The following is a 16,605-nucleotide window of genomic DNA, read 5'->3' as shown; positions in this document are numbered from 1 at the left end:
GGCGCCGTGGCGGCACTGGCACGGCAGCTGGCAGCCCTTGCCATGGGTGCCGGGCGCACAGAGCTCCTCGCAGCGCCACCCACGGAAGCCGGCGGCGCACACGCAGGCGCCGGTGATGGGGTTGCACAGGGCGCCGTTCTGGCACTGGCACGGGTTGCTGCAGTGGGGGCCCCAGTGGTCGCTGTCGCAGCCTGCAAGAGAGGGAAGGGTCAGGGCTTGGGGGCCCTGCGGGCTCTCCTTGGGACGGAACCGGAAGGGATCCGATGCCCATGCGGCCTCCCCGTGTCTGCATCGCTCCTCCCTGGAGAGGAGGCCCTAAGTGGTGTCTGGGTCTCTGGCACATCGTAATCTCCGAGAGTTCTTCCACCAAGCCACCCACATAGTCATACAGGCTAAGGAGCGCAGAGGGCTTGTTTCCTCCGGGCAGCTTCAGAACGCATCTCACAGTCGGGGCCATTCCCTCCAACCAAACGGCTGCCTGGGAGCTCCCCCTCCTGTGTTGAAATTCTGGAGCCACAGGCTGCTGACCTCCCTCTGTCTTTGCCAAACTCTTCCTCATTGGCTCTCCGTTCCTCTCAGCCAGGCCCTTTCTTTTCCTATGGCCACCCCTCTTCTCTGCGACCCTACCCCTCTTCTTGGTGCCTCCCCAGCCCAGCACTTCCCTGTCTTCCCGGCCCCCCTCTCTTTCTTCCCCACAATCACTCCTGTTCTCACCTCTTGCATCTCACTCTCCGGGAGCACTTCCTCCTCTAACTCCCTGCCGCTCCCCTGGCTCCATCTCCCCGTCACCCTTTTCATCTCTCTCTCATGTTTCTCCCTTTCGGTAATGCCTTCCTCCCTGGTTGCTTCATCTTCAGTTCAATTTCATTACTTTCCAAGCAGCCAGCTTCAGAAGGAGCAGGAAAAAGAAATGCTTCCCTGGGAGGTAACAGACAGCCTTCAAGATCTTTACATGTAATTAAATGTTTCAAAGAGTGATAGCTGAGCCAGCTTTGCAGAAATTCACACTCTACAGCTGTGGGAAGGCGCTGAATGGCAGAGCCCAGGGTTGTCACCCAGCCTGCCGCCACCTCCCACCCTGACCCTTCACCTGGTGCATACAGGACACCAAATAACAAGATGTCCTCAAACTGTAGCCTCATTTGCTCAAATTCTGGGGTGGGAGTGGGGTATGGGGCTTGGGCAGGCACAAATAATGTTCTAGGAGAAGTTCAATGGAGAAAAAGATTGTTCCTAGCTAAGAAGATCACGCAAGGCTTCCTAGAAGAGAAGGTGTCCCAGGTGGGCTGTAAAAGATGTCTCTCTTGTCTGACCAATAAGGTGACCAACCATCTTGCTTTCAGCACTGAAAGTCCCACATTCTGGGAAATCCCTCTGTCATGGGCAAACAGGAACGGCTAGTCACTCCACTGCCTGAAGGTGTAGAGATGAGCAGTTGATCTTTGTGCTCCAGGTTTTGGACACTCCGAGAGGAAAGGGGGCAGGTGAGTGGGATTGGGAAGGTGTCATTGGGGTAGGGTCAGTATGAGCAAAGGTACAGTGGTGCTCAAGTGTGGGGCATGTACTGAGGACAAGGTTCTAGCGTGGCCGTGAGTACATGGGATCTTTGGCGGTGAAAGGTTTGGGGGAAGGATCACTCCACCAGCTCCACGAATCCCCCACATGTCCCTCCCACCTGCTGACCAGAGTCAAGTGGCCAATGTCATGGAGCCTGCCCATAATCCTTTAGTAGACAGAACCTCTGAGGCCTGGAATCCCCATCACCCTATCTTGGTTCATCTCTCTTCATCTGTGCCCCAAATATTCACACATACAAACTTAGCTGCCAAATTGTGAGTGAGCCTCACCCTGCATTTTCCACCTGGTATTACAGTGAGTAAGGCAGAAATTGAGCCGGTTTATAGTTACAACCTCCACTCACGCTGAAAGAGACAGGACAGGACAGAGAGCAACTCAGTATCCAGAAGTTCAGCGTCTCCCCCTCACCCACTCTCCGGGGCGCACACTCCGTGAGCAGAAAGGCTAGCAGAGCCCCCTACGGTACCATTTCTCTCTCTCTTTCTGTTGCCAAGCACGTATCGTTGAATTCACCTAAGTTTAATGTACATATGATGTCACGCCATTATAAAAATAATGACAACCACATTTTAAGTGCTCCCTATATGCCAGGCACCACCCTAGAAACTTTACATCCATTACTGAAATTTAATCCTCACAACAACCGTGTGAGTTAGGTTTTATTATTTCTTCCATTTTACAGATGGGGAAATATAATAAAGGGTCCCCATTACGTGACTGCCCGAAGCTACAGCGAGGGCAGGCCCAGGTCTTGGGGTTCCGGCTCTCTCCACTGCAGGTAAATGGGATGCTTTCTGGGGATGATTCCAAGGATTGACACTTAGCGGTGGCTTTGGGGACCAGGTGGCAGCTGCATAGCAAAGGTCAAAGATACCACAGAGACTGGCCACTTCCTCTCTGCTCACTACTGTGAACAACCTCAGGACCCAGAACAAGGGATTCCCTTTACTAGCTGGGGCGGCAGTTACTGCCCTGAGACCTTGGTTCTGTATGAAACTACTGGAGTCCAGAGGCAGTATGTCCTTGGTGTGTCCCATGGCATAGGGTTATGCTTTACTTATCAGGTGACCTCCATTCTTCCTGGCACAGCCAAAATCCCAGCAGGAAGCAAAACTATGCCTCTGATAAGGAAGCCAGAATATTGTCATGAAGTCCCCCATAAAGAATGGGTGCTTTCATTCTTCTAGTCCATTCAACAAACATTCACCAAGCACCTACTAGTGCTGGAAAGTGTCCTGCCCTCTTGGAGTATCTAGTCTAGTAGAGGCAGAAATGCAGGAGCAGCATTCATGCTACACTGCAAAAGTGCAATAATACAGCGGTCCCCAACCCCTGGGCCATGGACCTGCATCGGCGGCCTGCCAGGAGCCGGGCTGCACAGCAGGAAGCGAGCAGTGGGTAGGTGGAGCCCCATCTACACCCACAGTGGCTCCTCATCACTCGAATCACCGCCCTCCGCCCTCCCCCCGTCAGGTCAGATCAGACCCTCATAGGAGCAGGAACCCCACTGCAAACTGCACATTCGAGGCATCCAGCTTGCTCTCCCCATGAGAATCCAACACCTGAGGATCTGAGGTGGAGCCAAGGTGGAGACCCTCCCCCAGCCCTCCCCCATCCATGGAAAAACTGTCTTCCGTGAAACCGGTTCCTGGTGTCGAAAAGTTTGGGGACACTGCTATAATAAGGGTGGTTTAGGGCACTACCGAAGCACATGTCAACACAATTCTGTTAAGCTGTACTCTGGTTGCTCACAACATATATTGGCGTGCACATGCGTGTGTGTCTGTGTATATATTTGTGTCTGCATGTTTTATGGGGCTCCTAAAATATGTGGCAAGAGCTGTGTGTCATAGCAGCAAACCATGGAAATAGATAGAAAACATTCGTAGACTAAAAACATGCAATGCAACCTGAAGCCATTAATACAGGGGCCAATAGCCCCTCATATCCAAATTGACAGGAAGAGGTTACATTCAATTTAGAATATTTTGATTAAGGAGGCAGAGAAGTGTGTAATCCATTCCAGAGAAATTTCCCCCCAGAGTGATTAGATGAAAAAAAAAATATTAGGGTTTGCAGGGATAAGCTTCAGTTATCTAGAAAATTCACTTGAAACACCTCATTCCCCAGCAATGACAGAGCAATGAGGCAGAGCTGCAGTGAGTCAATTATCCACTCTGCTGAAGGTGACTAAGCGCTATCTTTATTATAATTATAAGAGGACTTTGCATGCTTTTGCAGATAGTTGCAAACTCTTTCCAATTTGGCCTGGGATGTCACCCCCTCATGCATTTTGTTTTTTCTGTCACAGACTCCCCTTCCTAATTATATTTGGCTTTGGCTGATTTCTAAAGTGGATCTACCTTCTCTGGGCAGCCAGAGAAGCCCACTGAGGGCTTCAGGGACAGCAGAAGTGTGTGGGCTGCTTGTCCCGTTCCCTAAGCCGGGCAATTCACCCTTTGTCCCTGCTGAGCTCCTCTGACTCTGGGGTCCAGGCCCGTGTGCTCTCGGGTCTCCACAAGGAGAAGTGGCTTCACCACCGCCAGGCTTTTCAATTTGTAACTACAGTCGACTGGGCAGTTACTATGTGCCAGGCCCTGAGATAGGGGGCAGAGTGGATTTTCTCATTTCCTTCTCACAACAACCCACTGACGGCAGGTGCTGTTATTATCCCCATTTTGCAGATTAGGAGGCAGAGGCCCAGAGAGCTTAAATAACTTGTCCAAGGTCACACAGCTAGGAAGAGACTGGGAGTCTGAGCTGCTGTCCTGGGTGTGGCCTGGTATTGACGGAAGGGGACAGGGGGTGCTATAAGCCAACCTGGGTTTAAACCACCACCCTTGCTAAGACACAAAGAGATGAGAGAGCAGAGGCTCATTTTCCACAGCTGCCTTATTCAGGGATTGGTTTTGTGTGAATGGTGCCTAGGTCCTAGGTGTTCCATGACTGGCCCTATTTCCCATAATTTTATGCTCTTCCGTTACATTCTTTATTGATTTATTCAGTATTTTTCTATTGTGATACTATGGCCTGGGCCCTGTAGCGATGGAAAGGCTCAATGCAGTCAGAGCCCCTCCCAGGAAAGACCCATGGCCCCCATGCTCCCACCCTGCCCCGGAAGCATCAGGGGGAGCTGACAGGCCATAGGATTGCCCCTGAGCTTACAAAGCAGCAGGCATGGAGGAGAGATGGAACCGCAGCCGCCAGAAACTATCCCAGCTGATAAATAAAGTGACTTCCCAGCCAGTGAGGCCATTTGTCAACAACTTGCCCCAATAAAAATACAGTCAGTTCTCAGAGGTAGAGCCTCTCCACTCTTTCCAGGCCCAAGCTGCAAGTCTGAGGGAGCACTGAAGGGTGAGTCAGAGCCAATGCTGTGCACTCTTGGGCAGCCTCCTTCCCTCTCTGGGCTTCTGTTTTCACATCAGTAAAACGACAGATTTGGATCAGTGGTTCTTGCCTGGAGTAGGTCACCCTCCTAAAGAAGGCATCTGGAAATGGGGGAGGGGGGTTTAGGTTGTCACAAATAACTGGGGACACTCATGTACAATTTAGAATGGTACCCTTCAAATGCCAGAGGTGTCCCCAGTAAGAAACACTAGGTAAATGCTGGAGTTTCTCTAAGCCCTAATATTATGTGATTCTATGCCCTATTGCTAAATGTCCCCACTTGAGAAATAGGCCAGAGGGGACAGAGGTGGGAGGTACGTTTGTGTAAAAAAGAAAAATTCGAAGCGGTTACCCAAGCTCTGAGCTGAGCCATCACTCGGTTCCCTATCTTTCTACCGCTTAGATTGTGGGAATTAAATATTAATAGACCAAGGTAGATTAAAACCCAAATCTCCCGACACAGTCCCTAAGCCTGGAAGATGCTGACAGCACAGGATTATAATGATGTATCATTAGCTCTTGTGACCTATTTATTACACTTGTTACTTACTCTGTGTTATTCAGCCACACTATCTACATCCCCTTAAACCTCCATGGGGAGGCTGGCATTCTCAGAGGCCATGTGGAACCTACGCTGCGTCTCCATGTCCCACCACCTCCCAGGGTGGCCGTGATGGAGGCGTGGACACACGCACACGGGAAAGACCCTCACCCCGAGTGCCTGCTGGGGCCAGCTGCATTCTCACGTGGGTCATTCCATTTCATTCTCTTCCTAATCTCGAGCCATTTATTCATACCCTGCCTTGTTCTAAAGAGGATGTAAGTTAAACCGTGAGAGTGGGATTATTACTCCATTTCCTAACTGATAAGACTGAGGTTCACAGACATAAAATAACCATTATGGTTTCGCAATCTCAGCACTATCAACATCTGGGGCCAGAATATTCTTTGCTGTGGGGACCATCCTGTGTATAGCAGGATGTTTAGTCGCATCCCTGGCCTCCACCCACTAGTTGCCAGTAGCATCCTGGCCCACTATACACAACTGTGACAACTAAAAATGGCTCCAGATGTTGACGAATGTCCCCTGGGGTCAAAATCACCTCTGATTGCCAAAGGCAAAGTTGAGAGTCATATATTGGCCTTCTAACTCCTAGGCTGGAGAAGTCATCTCATGCACCCCACATTTTATAGGTCAGAAACTGGGCCAGAGAGGACGAGGGACTTGCCCGTGGCCACACTGCTAACAAACTGGAGAGCTGGATTCGAAACCAGCTGGCCTCATCCATCTGGGGCTCTTTCCATGCCACCACGCCAGCTCTGGGGAGATGAGAGGCTCACTGTCCAACAGTTATTGAGCACCTACTGTGTTAGGGGTTGAGAAACCCGGAGTCAGTTTGAGAAACAGACAAGCAAGTGGGAAACCATCAGAACGTGGGGTGACGGGAAGGGGTCTGGGGCAGCTGTAACTGGGGAGAGCGCCCCGCGGTCGGGTCAGGGCCCAGGACGCCTGGGAGCAGGCAGCGTCTGGGGCGGCAGGGCTGGAGGAGGAACGAAGGCAATGGGTAACAATTAAAATGCCGGGAGCAAAGGCAGCTGCCCCAGCTCATTACCTTCCTCATCTCCATCACCCCTGCCGGGGCCGCAGCTGCAGGCAGCCGGGTCCATTTCAACCACGTATGTCGTCTCGCCATCAGGATATCAGGAGGGAGTGGGGAGAGTCAGTAACACAGTTTTCCCAGAGCCCAGCATCTCTCTGCAGATGGGTGAATCGAAACCAGCACTGGGCCCTTGCTTCGGAATATGTCTGCATCTGTTGGCACGGCCCAGTAGGACTCCCTTCCTCAGGCTCTGTAGGAATCCCTACGAAAGTGCAAATAATCCCGTGTTTGTGGAGGGCGTGTGTTGTGCTTCTATGTGTGTGGGGCTCAGTACATGATGAGGCATTATCAGCCATTAATACCTTAGTTATCTATTAACATCCAAGCGGCAATTAGCAGATCTGGGAGCCAGATTAGGAAGCGGGTGTGTGTGTGTGTATGTTTATTAACCTGCTTTAGGAGACAGGAGAGGAGAAGGTGTGAAAGTCACATTTATCAACTTCAGGGACCGTATCAGGGACTTTTTGTTTTTAATCAGAGACTGCCGCAGATGGAGAATGCCACAATATTTCATGGAGAGATAACAGGAAAGAAAACTAGGCGTTAGAAACTTTGCGGGTGTTAGCCTGTTCACTTTAAGCCATGACTCCTCAGGACAGCTACAGTTACCCCCATCTTACAGAGGAAGGAAGCACGGTGGGGTGTGGCTCGGGACTTGCCCACAGCCTCATAGCCAGTGTGTCCTCTGGCCTGCTCCTCAGATGGGGACATTTCAACCAGGGCCCGGAAGCACAGAGTGAGTGTCGGTGCTGGGAGGCACCGCAGAGCGGGGACACCGGGGTTTGGTGATACCTGTGCTCTCCTTGCTCAGAACAGGGTGTCGACACCCAGAGAGGGAGGTGACCTGTCCAGGTCACCAGTTAGAGGCAGGAGAGGAGCAAGACTCCAGAGCCCCTGCCAGGTCTCCCAGCCATGCTGATCGGAGAAGCTGGTGCGGCCTACACGGGCCCCTGCAGGAGGCCCCTGCGCTGTCCCTCCCTGCTGTTCTAGAGTCCAAGTCACGCAGGGGCCCCTGCCTGCAGCTGCACCCATCTCTCGGATAAACGCACCTAAATGACCCCAGCACTTCTGCCTAAGTCCCTATCGCACGGGGTCAGTGAGGCCGGAGGTGAGAAGCAAGCTGCCGCAGCCTCAAATGGGCCCAGGGACAGCAGAGCTTGTCGGTCCTTAGTTCTCAGCCCAAAACCCTTCCCTCCACCCGCTGGCTTTAACGAGGCCCCGCTCCCCAGCCCGGCTCCTTCTCATCTGCTTGCACCACCGCCTTTGAAGCTTCCGAGCCCCAAAGACCATTTATCTCCACAATTTGCCTAGAAAGCCTCATAAATCATGTCTGTGCACAAAGGAATTACCTCTTTGGAGGAGCCTTTCAAAGGCAGCTGGCAAAGATGCTGCAGACCCGCCAGGGGCCACCTTGCTGACCCGCACGTACCAGCTCAACGTTCCTGAGCAAGCCCCAGACTGGGGTGGGGAGGCAGGGAGAGGGGAGGCAGGGTGGCAGGTGGGGATCAAGGGGAATTTAGTGACACTTCCCCAGTGTGGGAGCGAGAGCCCGCAGATGGGGGCTCTGAGGGAAACGAATTCACAGAGTGGGAAAGGACGCGGGAAGGGAAGGTCGAGGGGTCCAAGCCCACTTCCAGGAGGAGCGAACGCACTCCACAGCATGGCCCACCGTTTCCCCATTCCCCTTCCCTCCGACTTTCTCCAGTGAGGTCTGGTCTGGTGGAAAGAGCTTCTCTCTGGCTCTGTCACCAGCCTCGGCCAAGGCACCACCCTCCCAGACCTCAGCGTCCTCCCTGGCAAAGGACAGCATGAGACCAGATGAATGCGTGTCACGCGGTGACCGTGGAGCCCAGGGCAGTCCTGTGCCTGGGTGGGGCTGGGCCATGACGGGGGCTCTGGGCTCCCCATGTCCACAGTTCCAGAGCTGCTGTCTTCCGCTGGATTCTCACAGGACAAAGGGTTAAGCAGCTAAAAGGGGGGAGGGTGTGTGAAAACTACTGACACTCTGAAAGTTCTTCCATAGGTCTCACTGAGGAATTTCTTGCTGCAATATAATTTCTTCTCCACCACTCACTCATTGAGCAGCGACTTCAGGGCCCAGCACTGCAGTGGATGGAGGCAGTCAACATGGTGCTCAGGGTCTCTGTCCTTAGTGGACTTCCTATCCGGCACCACGGTCTAAGCCCCTACAGAGAGGATGCAGGAGGCAGAGAGAGGGCCGGCTCCCGTGGGGGCCCACGGAGCGTTTTTGAGCTATGGCCTGGCTCACCTGTTGCCCTGTTCATGGTGGAGCCGGCACCTTTCTCACCAGTGTTGAGGAGGTGAGAGCAAGGTGGGGGTTGTGTTGGAGCTGAAGCTGTTCCAGCGGCTCATTAGTGGGTTCATGGGGCAGGGAGAGGTAGAGCAAGTTGGGGTAATTTGGACCTGGGCAGCCCGGCCTGAGAGTCAGTGAGAAGAGGGCTGTGGGCCAGGGACAGGAGGGACCTGGAGTGTTCCATCTAGCTGCTTGCTTGTCCTGGAGGTTAATGCCACAGTGCAAACACCTGGTGGGACGCTGGTCTCAGCAGCAGGGGCGCCAGCTCTGCCCACCGTCCAGCAGGGTCTACACCGGGACCGTGCCAATGAAAGGGATTCACATTGGAGCCACTTTTTGTTTTGGCGAAAGCTGTATGTGGGCGGTCCGCGTGCACCTGGTGCTGACATTTATCGAGAACTGATTGGTGTCCAGACGGGTGGGGCTTAAAAAGGGCAGGAGGGCCTGTGGGTGGCCACAGGGGCCCAGATGGACCAGAGTGAGGCACGCGTGCGGTAGCCGTGGGTCACGTGAGACAGACTGGGGGGTGGGCTCCCTGGAGGTGAAAGTGCAGTGGCGGGCTGGGGTACGCGGGGCTGGGGTCAATCTGCCAGGAGGGCCTTGCAAAAGAAATGGGGTTTCATCTGGGATCGTGAAGAAGGGACAGGATCTTAGTGGTGGGAAGGCAACGGGAAACAGTCTGAGTGGAGGGACCAGCCGGAGCAGAGGGAGGGAGGATGCCCGCCGGGAGAGCAGCCTGGGAGCGGGTGTCCACAGCCCCAGCGGCTGCGGAGGGCCTGGGAAGCAGTTGCTTCACTGAGCACAGGCTAGACCGCTGCTTCTCAAGCTATCCGTGGGCAAGGACCCGTTGTTTTGCTTTGTTTTGTGTGTTTTCCATCCATCGCGCCTTCTCACTGAGCATGCGTGTGCTGTTCACACCACCTGGGACTCCCCGTGAGAATCCGACAACACCCACATTAGTTTACACCTCGTTCAGGGAGAGGAGGCCTCCAGCCAGGTGTGTGGCGATCACAGCAAAATGGCTACGGAAGTTTCTAAACGTTTACTCTCAAATTCTTACTTATCTCACCGTTGGCCAGCAACCACTCCTGGACTGTGGGCCCAGAGGGCGCACTTGGAGGAGCGTGAGGCTGGATCACAGCTCAGCGAGAGGGAGAGAGCAAAAATCGGGACGGGTCTGCAGGCTTTACTGGGGACCTCAGGCTGGGCAAGATTCTTGTCCTTTCTGTTCCTTTGTGAAGTCCTGTGGAACCCCAAAGGCTGCTGGGCCGCCTAAAGGACCAGGCCCTTGCGGATGACAAATATAACCAAGGATGACATTCACAGTACTTACTGGCGGGGCGTGGCACCCACCAGGCAGAAGGGCTGCATGGCAGTGTTGGTGCCTGCTGGTCCTATCTAGGACAGTAGCAGGAACACGTAGTGCACCCCGCTATGTACAAAGCACTGTCTGAGCTCTTTACAAGTAGCCGCTTACTGAACCCTCCCAACTGATCCATAATCTCCATTTACAGATGCACAAGCTGAGACGCACGGGAGGGAAGTGACCTGCTAAGTAAGGAAGGCATGTGGTTGTCACCAAAGTCCTAGGGAAGCCTCCATCCTCCATCCCTCCCTGCCTCTCGCCCCACCTGGGAGTATGGACACCAGGGTCCCCATGCAGGCCCACAGGGGCCGACTTTCTGTGTGGTCTTAGCAAGTGACACCCCCCTTCGGATTTCGTGTTCCCATAGCAAAGAAACAGGAGCGCTGGGTGATCGCCAAGATGCCTTCCATCTCTGAGTCACCTGGAAGAGTCAGCAGGAGCAGAGACACCGGGCCGTGGAGAGAGCACACCCGAGGAGGGGGTGCAGAGTTGAGACTGGGAGTGCGTACGTGTGCTCTGAATTCCTGCTCACGGGTGCCCACTGAACTACAGGCATAAATAGAATTTTCAAAGCAAATACAACAAGTGAAGGTTTGCCTTACTTTACACAACCATTCTTCCCAGTCCTCATGCAGTTAATTTACCCTTTGAATACTGCAGGAAACTTGTTGTTTGGATTAGCCCTGTTCATAGAGCACTTCTGACCTTCCAGAGGACCTCTATGCATATGGATCCCCAAAGCAAAGACTGGCATTCCCACTGCTCAGATGGGTAGACTGAGGCCCTGGGAAGTGAAGCAGCTGGCCTGAGGCCACGGGTCTAGCCAGCAGGACAGCATAGACTCTGGGTGTTCAGGCTCTGATCCACCCACCATTATCCAGGGCGCCACTTTCCCAGGGGTTTGCTCAATGCAGGCCCCACCTGTCAGTGGGAAGCCACGTCTCTTTGGTATCGGGGGCCTCTGCTCAACTCTGTCTTGCTGTTTGCGTCGTGGTCCATTTGTCCTGGAGCAGGGGAGGGGCTTTGAGAGCAGCTCCCAGCTGGGCTTGCCAGTCAGAGAACACGCTATCCATCACCGCTGGACAACGACCTCGGGTTTCCCTGGAGCCAGGAGGCCTGAGTGTGAGTGACAAATGGCCTTCCGTCCATTCGGAGTTATTATCAAAGAGTGGGGACTGGCTGCTCCTGGGATCTGCTGAGGATGAAGCCAAGGAAAGACACTTCTGCTGCAGCAGCAGCCAGTGGGGTGGGGCGGGGGGGGACCTGCATCCTTGGAGCCACACGTGGCCTTCTGGATCCTTGACTGTGGCCTTTTGACTGAATCCAAATTTTGCAGAACAAATTCTTTTATTAAAAGGGTTGTGGCAGAGAAAGATGCAGCTTTTCTTGCCTCCTTTGGTGCTTAAAAAAGAACAATCTTAAAATCAGAAGGCGTAGGTTCCCCACCCTGCTGGATTTGTTCAATCACTCAATAAAAGTTCATCGAATACCTACTACGTGCCAGGCATCGGGGATCAAGTGGGGAGTAAAAGCACCCAGGGGACCCTCCTGGAGCCAAGAGTCCAGCAGCACAGCGAGACAATAAGCAAATCGAGGCCTGTATTCCGGCTTCTGCTCAAATGTCACCTCCTTGGAGTCTTCTTGGACTACCGTTTCCAAGCTTTTTCCTCCATCCTTTGGCTTTATTTTTTATTTTTTTGAGACAGAGTCTTGCTCTGTCGCCCAGGCTAGAGTACAGTGGTGTCCTCATAGCTCACTACAGCCTCAAACTGTTGGGCTCAAGCGATCCTCCTGCCTCGGCCTCCCGAGTAGCTGGGATTACAGCTGTGAGCCACCACGCCTGGCCGTTTTTTCTTTATAATGCTTATTCTACCTGATGTTATGTAATCACTGTATTGTATATTTATTTTCATCCTTGAGTTTGCTGTCTGGGACTCCCACTAGAATGCCAGCTCCATAAAGGCAAAGGCTTTGCTTCATTCACTGCTATATCCCCAGTGCCCAGAACAGTGTCTGGTGTGTAGTAGATGCTCAATAAATATTTGCCGGATGAGTGAATAAATGGACGAGTAAATATATACTTCTAAGCTGCAGTAAGCGTATGAAGGTGCAAAGAAGAGCATGATAGAAAACAAGAGAAGATTCCTTTCTATTGGGAGCCAGGGAGGCCTCTCAGGGGGTCACGTGGACACGGAGAGCTGAAGGGTGAGAACGGGACAGCCGTGGGAGAGTGGGAGGTAAGAAGAGCCTTCCAGAAAGAAGAAACAGCCCGGGCAAATGGCCCCAGGTAGGGAAAGGCTTGGCAGGGTCAAGGCGGGGGGGGGGGGACAGCGCAGCTGGGACATGTGCGGGAAAGGTGGCTCTAGATGAGGTACACAGGGCGAGACCACGTGTGGCCACGGTGGGGAGCTGGGGTTTATTTTAAGAGCAGTGGGAAGCACTGAAGTGTCCTGTGGTGATTTCATGAAGGTGACAATGCAGACTTGCCGCTCTGGCCCAGGAGGGAGACGGTCCCCCTCTGCAGCCCACCATCGTGGGCACACGTGTGCCCTTCCACAATTCAGTGTGCTCATGGCCCTGCCCAACGCCAGTGAGACGCACCCCTGCCGGGCAAGTGGCAGTGGGGAGGGGCCGGAGGAGGGGGGAACCCTTTAGCAGCCCCACGCTTGCTGGCATCCAGGGGATTCAGAAAACATGCTGACCGTTAGGCACAGACCGAGACCTCATGAATTACAGCGCCCCTCTGTAGGAGCGGCGGAGGCCTGCTCCACACAGTCCCCTCGTTGTTATTTACGTCTCTGGGTGCCAAGCAATGCTCCTGAAGTCCGTCTTGCCCATCGCTAAAGTGGGTGCTGTGTTTGGCGAAGCTGGAGAGGTAGGAGCGCCGGTCCGTGTGCAGCCGGGAAGTGCTGGAGGAGGTTCGGAGGGGCATGGGGAAGGCCCCGGGGAACATGACCAGCCCTCGAGCCAATGGGGCGAGGTTAATGACCCTTAGGATTTCTGATGACCGCTGGTATGGCTTGCAGCGGCAGGTGGCTTCATTAAGCAGGACATCCACATTTTATGCTTCTAGAAACATCCTTGGAGCTTTTAGGGGCTTGGGACTTCAGGGGGAATCTAATGAGCTTCTCTTAGGAGAAGTGGCCCAGGCCCAGCCCGGCCTCATTCTGTCTGACGGGGCTCAGCCTCCTCCAAAGCACCTGCCCTTGACCCCCATGTGGGAATCACTCCTTCAGGGCCCTGTAGACGCCCCCAGAGGAGGGCCTTCTCCCCCTCCTGAAAGCACCCTATCCATTAAGGTTCCTCCTTAGAGAAGGAATCAGGAACCTTCCTGCTTCCCACCTCGTTCTAAATTCACTCGCCCACTGCTGTCTGCCTTGCGTTAAGGTGGATACTCACCCTCAGGCCCCCAAGCTTTGGAATCATGCAGATGTGGGTTTGAATCCCATCTCTGGCTCTTACTGCCTGTGTGACCTTGGGCTAGCTACTTCACCCCTTAAGTCTCAGCTTCCTCAGCTCACCTATAAAATGGGGCTCTTTTGTGCCTTATAGGTTGTCATCAGGATATGGTACAAAAGTATCTTACTCCATGATTGGCAAGAAGGAGGTGTTGAGCCCTATTCAACCAAACATCCAAGAAAGCGTGGAGATGAACGAATAAACAAAGTCATCGATCAATAATCATGTCATGTGCAAGGGTAAACTCACTGGGTAGCCGAGTTATTATCAGAAGTAGTAATAGGTCATTATCATCATCACCTGGCTGTACACTCCTTCAGGGGAGGGACTTGGTTTGGGCTTCCCCAGAAGCTTCCCGAGGTGCTTTGAAGAAGCCCAGGAAGGGGAAGGAGAAGAACAGGGAAAGGAAAGCGGTAAATGGAAGAACACCGCCTGAGTTATCCCAACCACGGCGCCAGGAAGCCGGGCTTTGTCTGTCAGCCTCTCGGTCCGGCCTGCTGGAGGGCCGATGGCGCCCATCCCGTGCTCCCCACTAGCTCTGCGCATCGCGTCCCGCCCAGCGCAGCTGTGCATGTGTTTGCCGGAGGTGGCTTTGGTGTACGGAGGTGGGCACTGAGGGGTCCGGGGAACCTGCAACATCTGCTGCAGGGAACAAGTCTCTTTTGCTCCCCACTGTATACACACTCCCTGACATGCTGTTGATGCCATAAATTATTCATCAGCAAACTCTACATAAGAAATGGTTGGAGTTGTTAGGGGTAAAAAGATGATGGGTTTCTGCCCTCAGGTCCTCACTACCTAGGGTGGGAATGGGGGCGACACAATGACAATGGATAAATTACACTGAAAGTCAGGAAGCTAGCGCCCCCAGGGGGCATTAGCCGAGATATGGAGAAGAGCGGCCCCCAGCGCTGGGGAGGCCTTAAGGAGGAGGAAGGATTTGCTGGGCTGGAGGCAGAGCGGACTCAGAGGAGGGGCAGGGCTTGGGAGAGTGGCCTGCACAGAGGCCTGGAGGCAGGAGTGTCGCCACAGGTGCGCTGGGAAGCAACAGGCAGGAGAGTCTGGTGGAGAGTCTCTAGGTTCTCTAACCTGCCAGGTTTAGAGTTGGGGGCTGGGGACAGAAATTTGGCCTCAGCTCACAAGACAAAAAACTTCAAGGGATGTCTAGGAAGAGTCAGGACTGGGAGCAGCCGCCAGGTAGCGTGTGTCAGTAAGTGTGTATGGGAGATGCTCCTGCTCCTCCGGGACACTGCTGGGAGGGCTGGAGTCCCCACACCCACCCACTCATAAAAGTTTACAACCTGAACATCTGTACCTAGCGGTTCAGTCTGGCTGCAATGTATTCCAGCCCTATATGGCTGGTATAAGGGAGGAGGGAGGGATAGGAGGTGCTTAGAAATTGAGGAAGAAGGGACGCTTCCCCAGGTTGGAAGGTCCCCTTAGGCCTGCACTCCAGAGTCCAGTACATGATGCTGTCACTGGTTCCCTGGAAGCTGAACTGCTACAAAGGTGGACCTCATGCTGCAGCTCAGCCTCACTCTGGGAGGATGGGAGACTCAGAAGCACCTCCCTGAAGTCTCTCCCTCTCTCTGCCTGTCTCCATTTCCATCTTTGCTGCCCCCTTTCCTCTACCCTGCCCATCTTCCTCTCTCATCTCCCTCCCCTTGATGGCTGGGTCCCCAAGGGGCAGGGGCGGGAGGACCCGGTGAGGCTGTCCCAGACTGACATGCTGGGAGATGTGGAGGGCAGGCGGGAGGCGGGAGGCTGAGGCCGTCTGAACTGGATGTTTGAACCAAAGGGGGTCCCAGTGGGCCTCCCCAGTGTGTGGGGTTTTCTTTTCTTTTCCTTTTAAAGCATTTCACTTTCAAAGGAAGCCAGGCCCCAAGTGAAGGGAGCTGGATAAACTCAGGCTCACGATCAAATTGCCTTTGAACCTGGGCTGAGAGCTCTGCGGTCCTCTCCTGTTCCAGGGCAGAGGCTGGCAGGGGGCTGGGGGACCCTCAATGCCTAATTGGTAGCTAATTGGATACTCGGGGTGGGGATGGGGAGTGGAATGGGGGCCCAAAGCAAGTGGCTGGGGATTGGGCGAGTGCAGGTCTTTTCAACTCAATGTAAAAGTGGATCTATTACAGGTTTTCTTGCCTGCATCTTGGCGGTGGGGAGACAGGCTTCTGTTGCTTAATGAGCTCATGGCTCAAGCCGTCTGCAGCTGCGGGGCTCGCAGAGGATTTCAAGGCGAAGTTAGCAGTGTAGTTAGTTCTCGCTGGCTACCTGTCATCACTCAGGCTGGGCAGAGAACAATCTTATTAAAATGAGCAAATAGAAGGCAGGCTCCTCAGTAGAGCTCTGCGGGGTGGGGACGGGGTGGGGTCTGGTCACTCACAAAGCCCAGGAGAGCCCCAGACAAGCTTTTCCCTCATGCTTTGATGTGTAGCAAGAACTCAGCACGACCGTGGGGCCTGGCCTGGGCCTGGGCATTAAGGTGCAGGAATTCAGAGTGTGGGCCGTGGAGGCCAACAGACCTGGGCTCAAGTCCTGGTTCTGCAGGGTGACCTTGGGCAAGCTACTAAAACTTTCTGTGCCTGTTTCTCCCATCTCTAAAATGAAAGTAACAGCAGCACCTTCCTAGTAGGGTAGTTGTAGCTAATTAAATGTGATTACCCAGTGCTTAGCACAGTGCCATGCACACGATAAACGCATTATCAATTGTGGCAATTATGAGTATGAAGGACCAGGGCTGAGCAGACTATTTGCAGACCTGAGTTGAGAGTCTCATAGGTCAGGGGTCCCCAACCTATGGTGAGTTGTATAATTATTTCATTATATATTACAATGTA

General features: G+C 53.6%; 1 protein-coding gene across 1 annotated transcript in view; it reads right to left on the bottom strand.

Annotated features, from left to right (window-relative positions):
* MEGF11 (multiple EGF-like-domains 11) overlaps window positions 1-16,605 on the bottom strand; it is a 244,897-nt gene that overhangs the window by 87,456 nt on the left and 140,836 nt on the right. Inside the window, exon 5 of the mRNA XM_012644818.1 lies at window positions 6-191. Coding sequence (XP_012500272.1) covers window positions 6-191 — 186 coding nt within the window. The remainder of the gene's footprint in view (window positions 1-5; window positions 192-16,605) is intronic.

Source organism: Propithecus coquereli, unplaced genomic scaffold (assembly GCF_000956105.1).
Source record: "Propithecus coquereli isolate 6110/MARCELLA unplaced genomic scaffold, Pcoq_1.0 Scaffold221, whole genome shotgun sequence".
NCBI lineage: Eukaryota > Metazoa > Chordata > Mammalia > Primates > Indriidae > Propithecus > Propithecus coquereli.
This window is presented reverse-complemented; position numbering and strand designations above follow the sequence as displayed.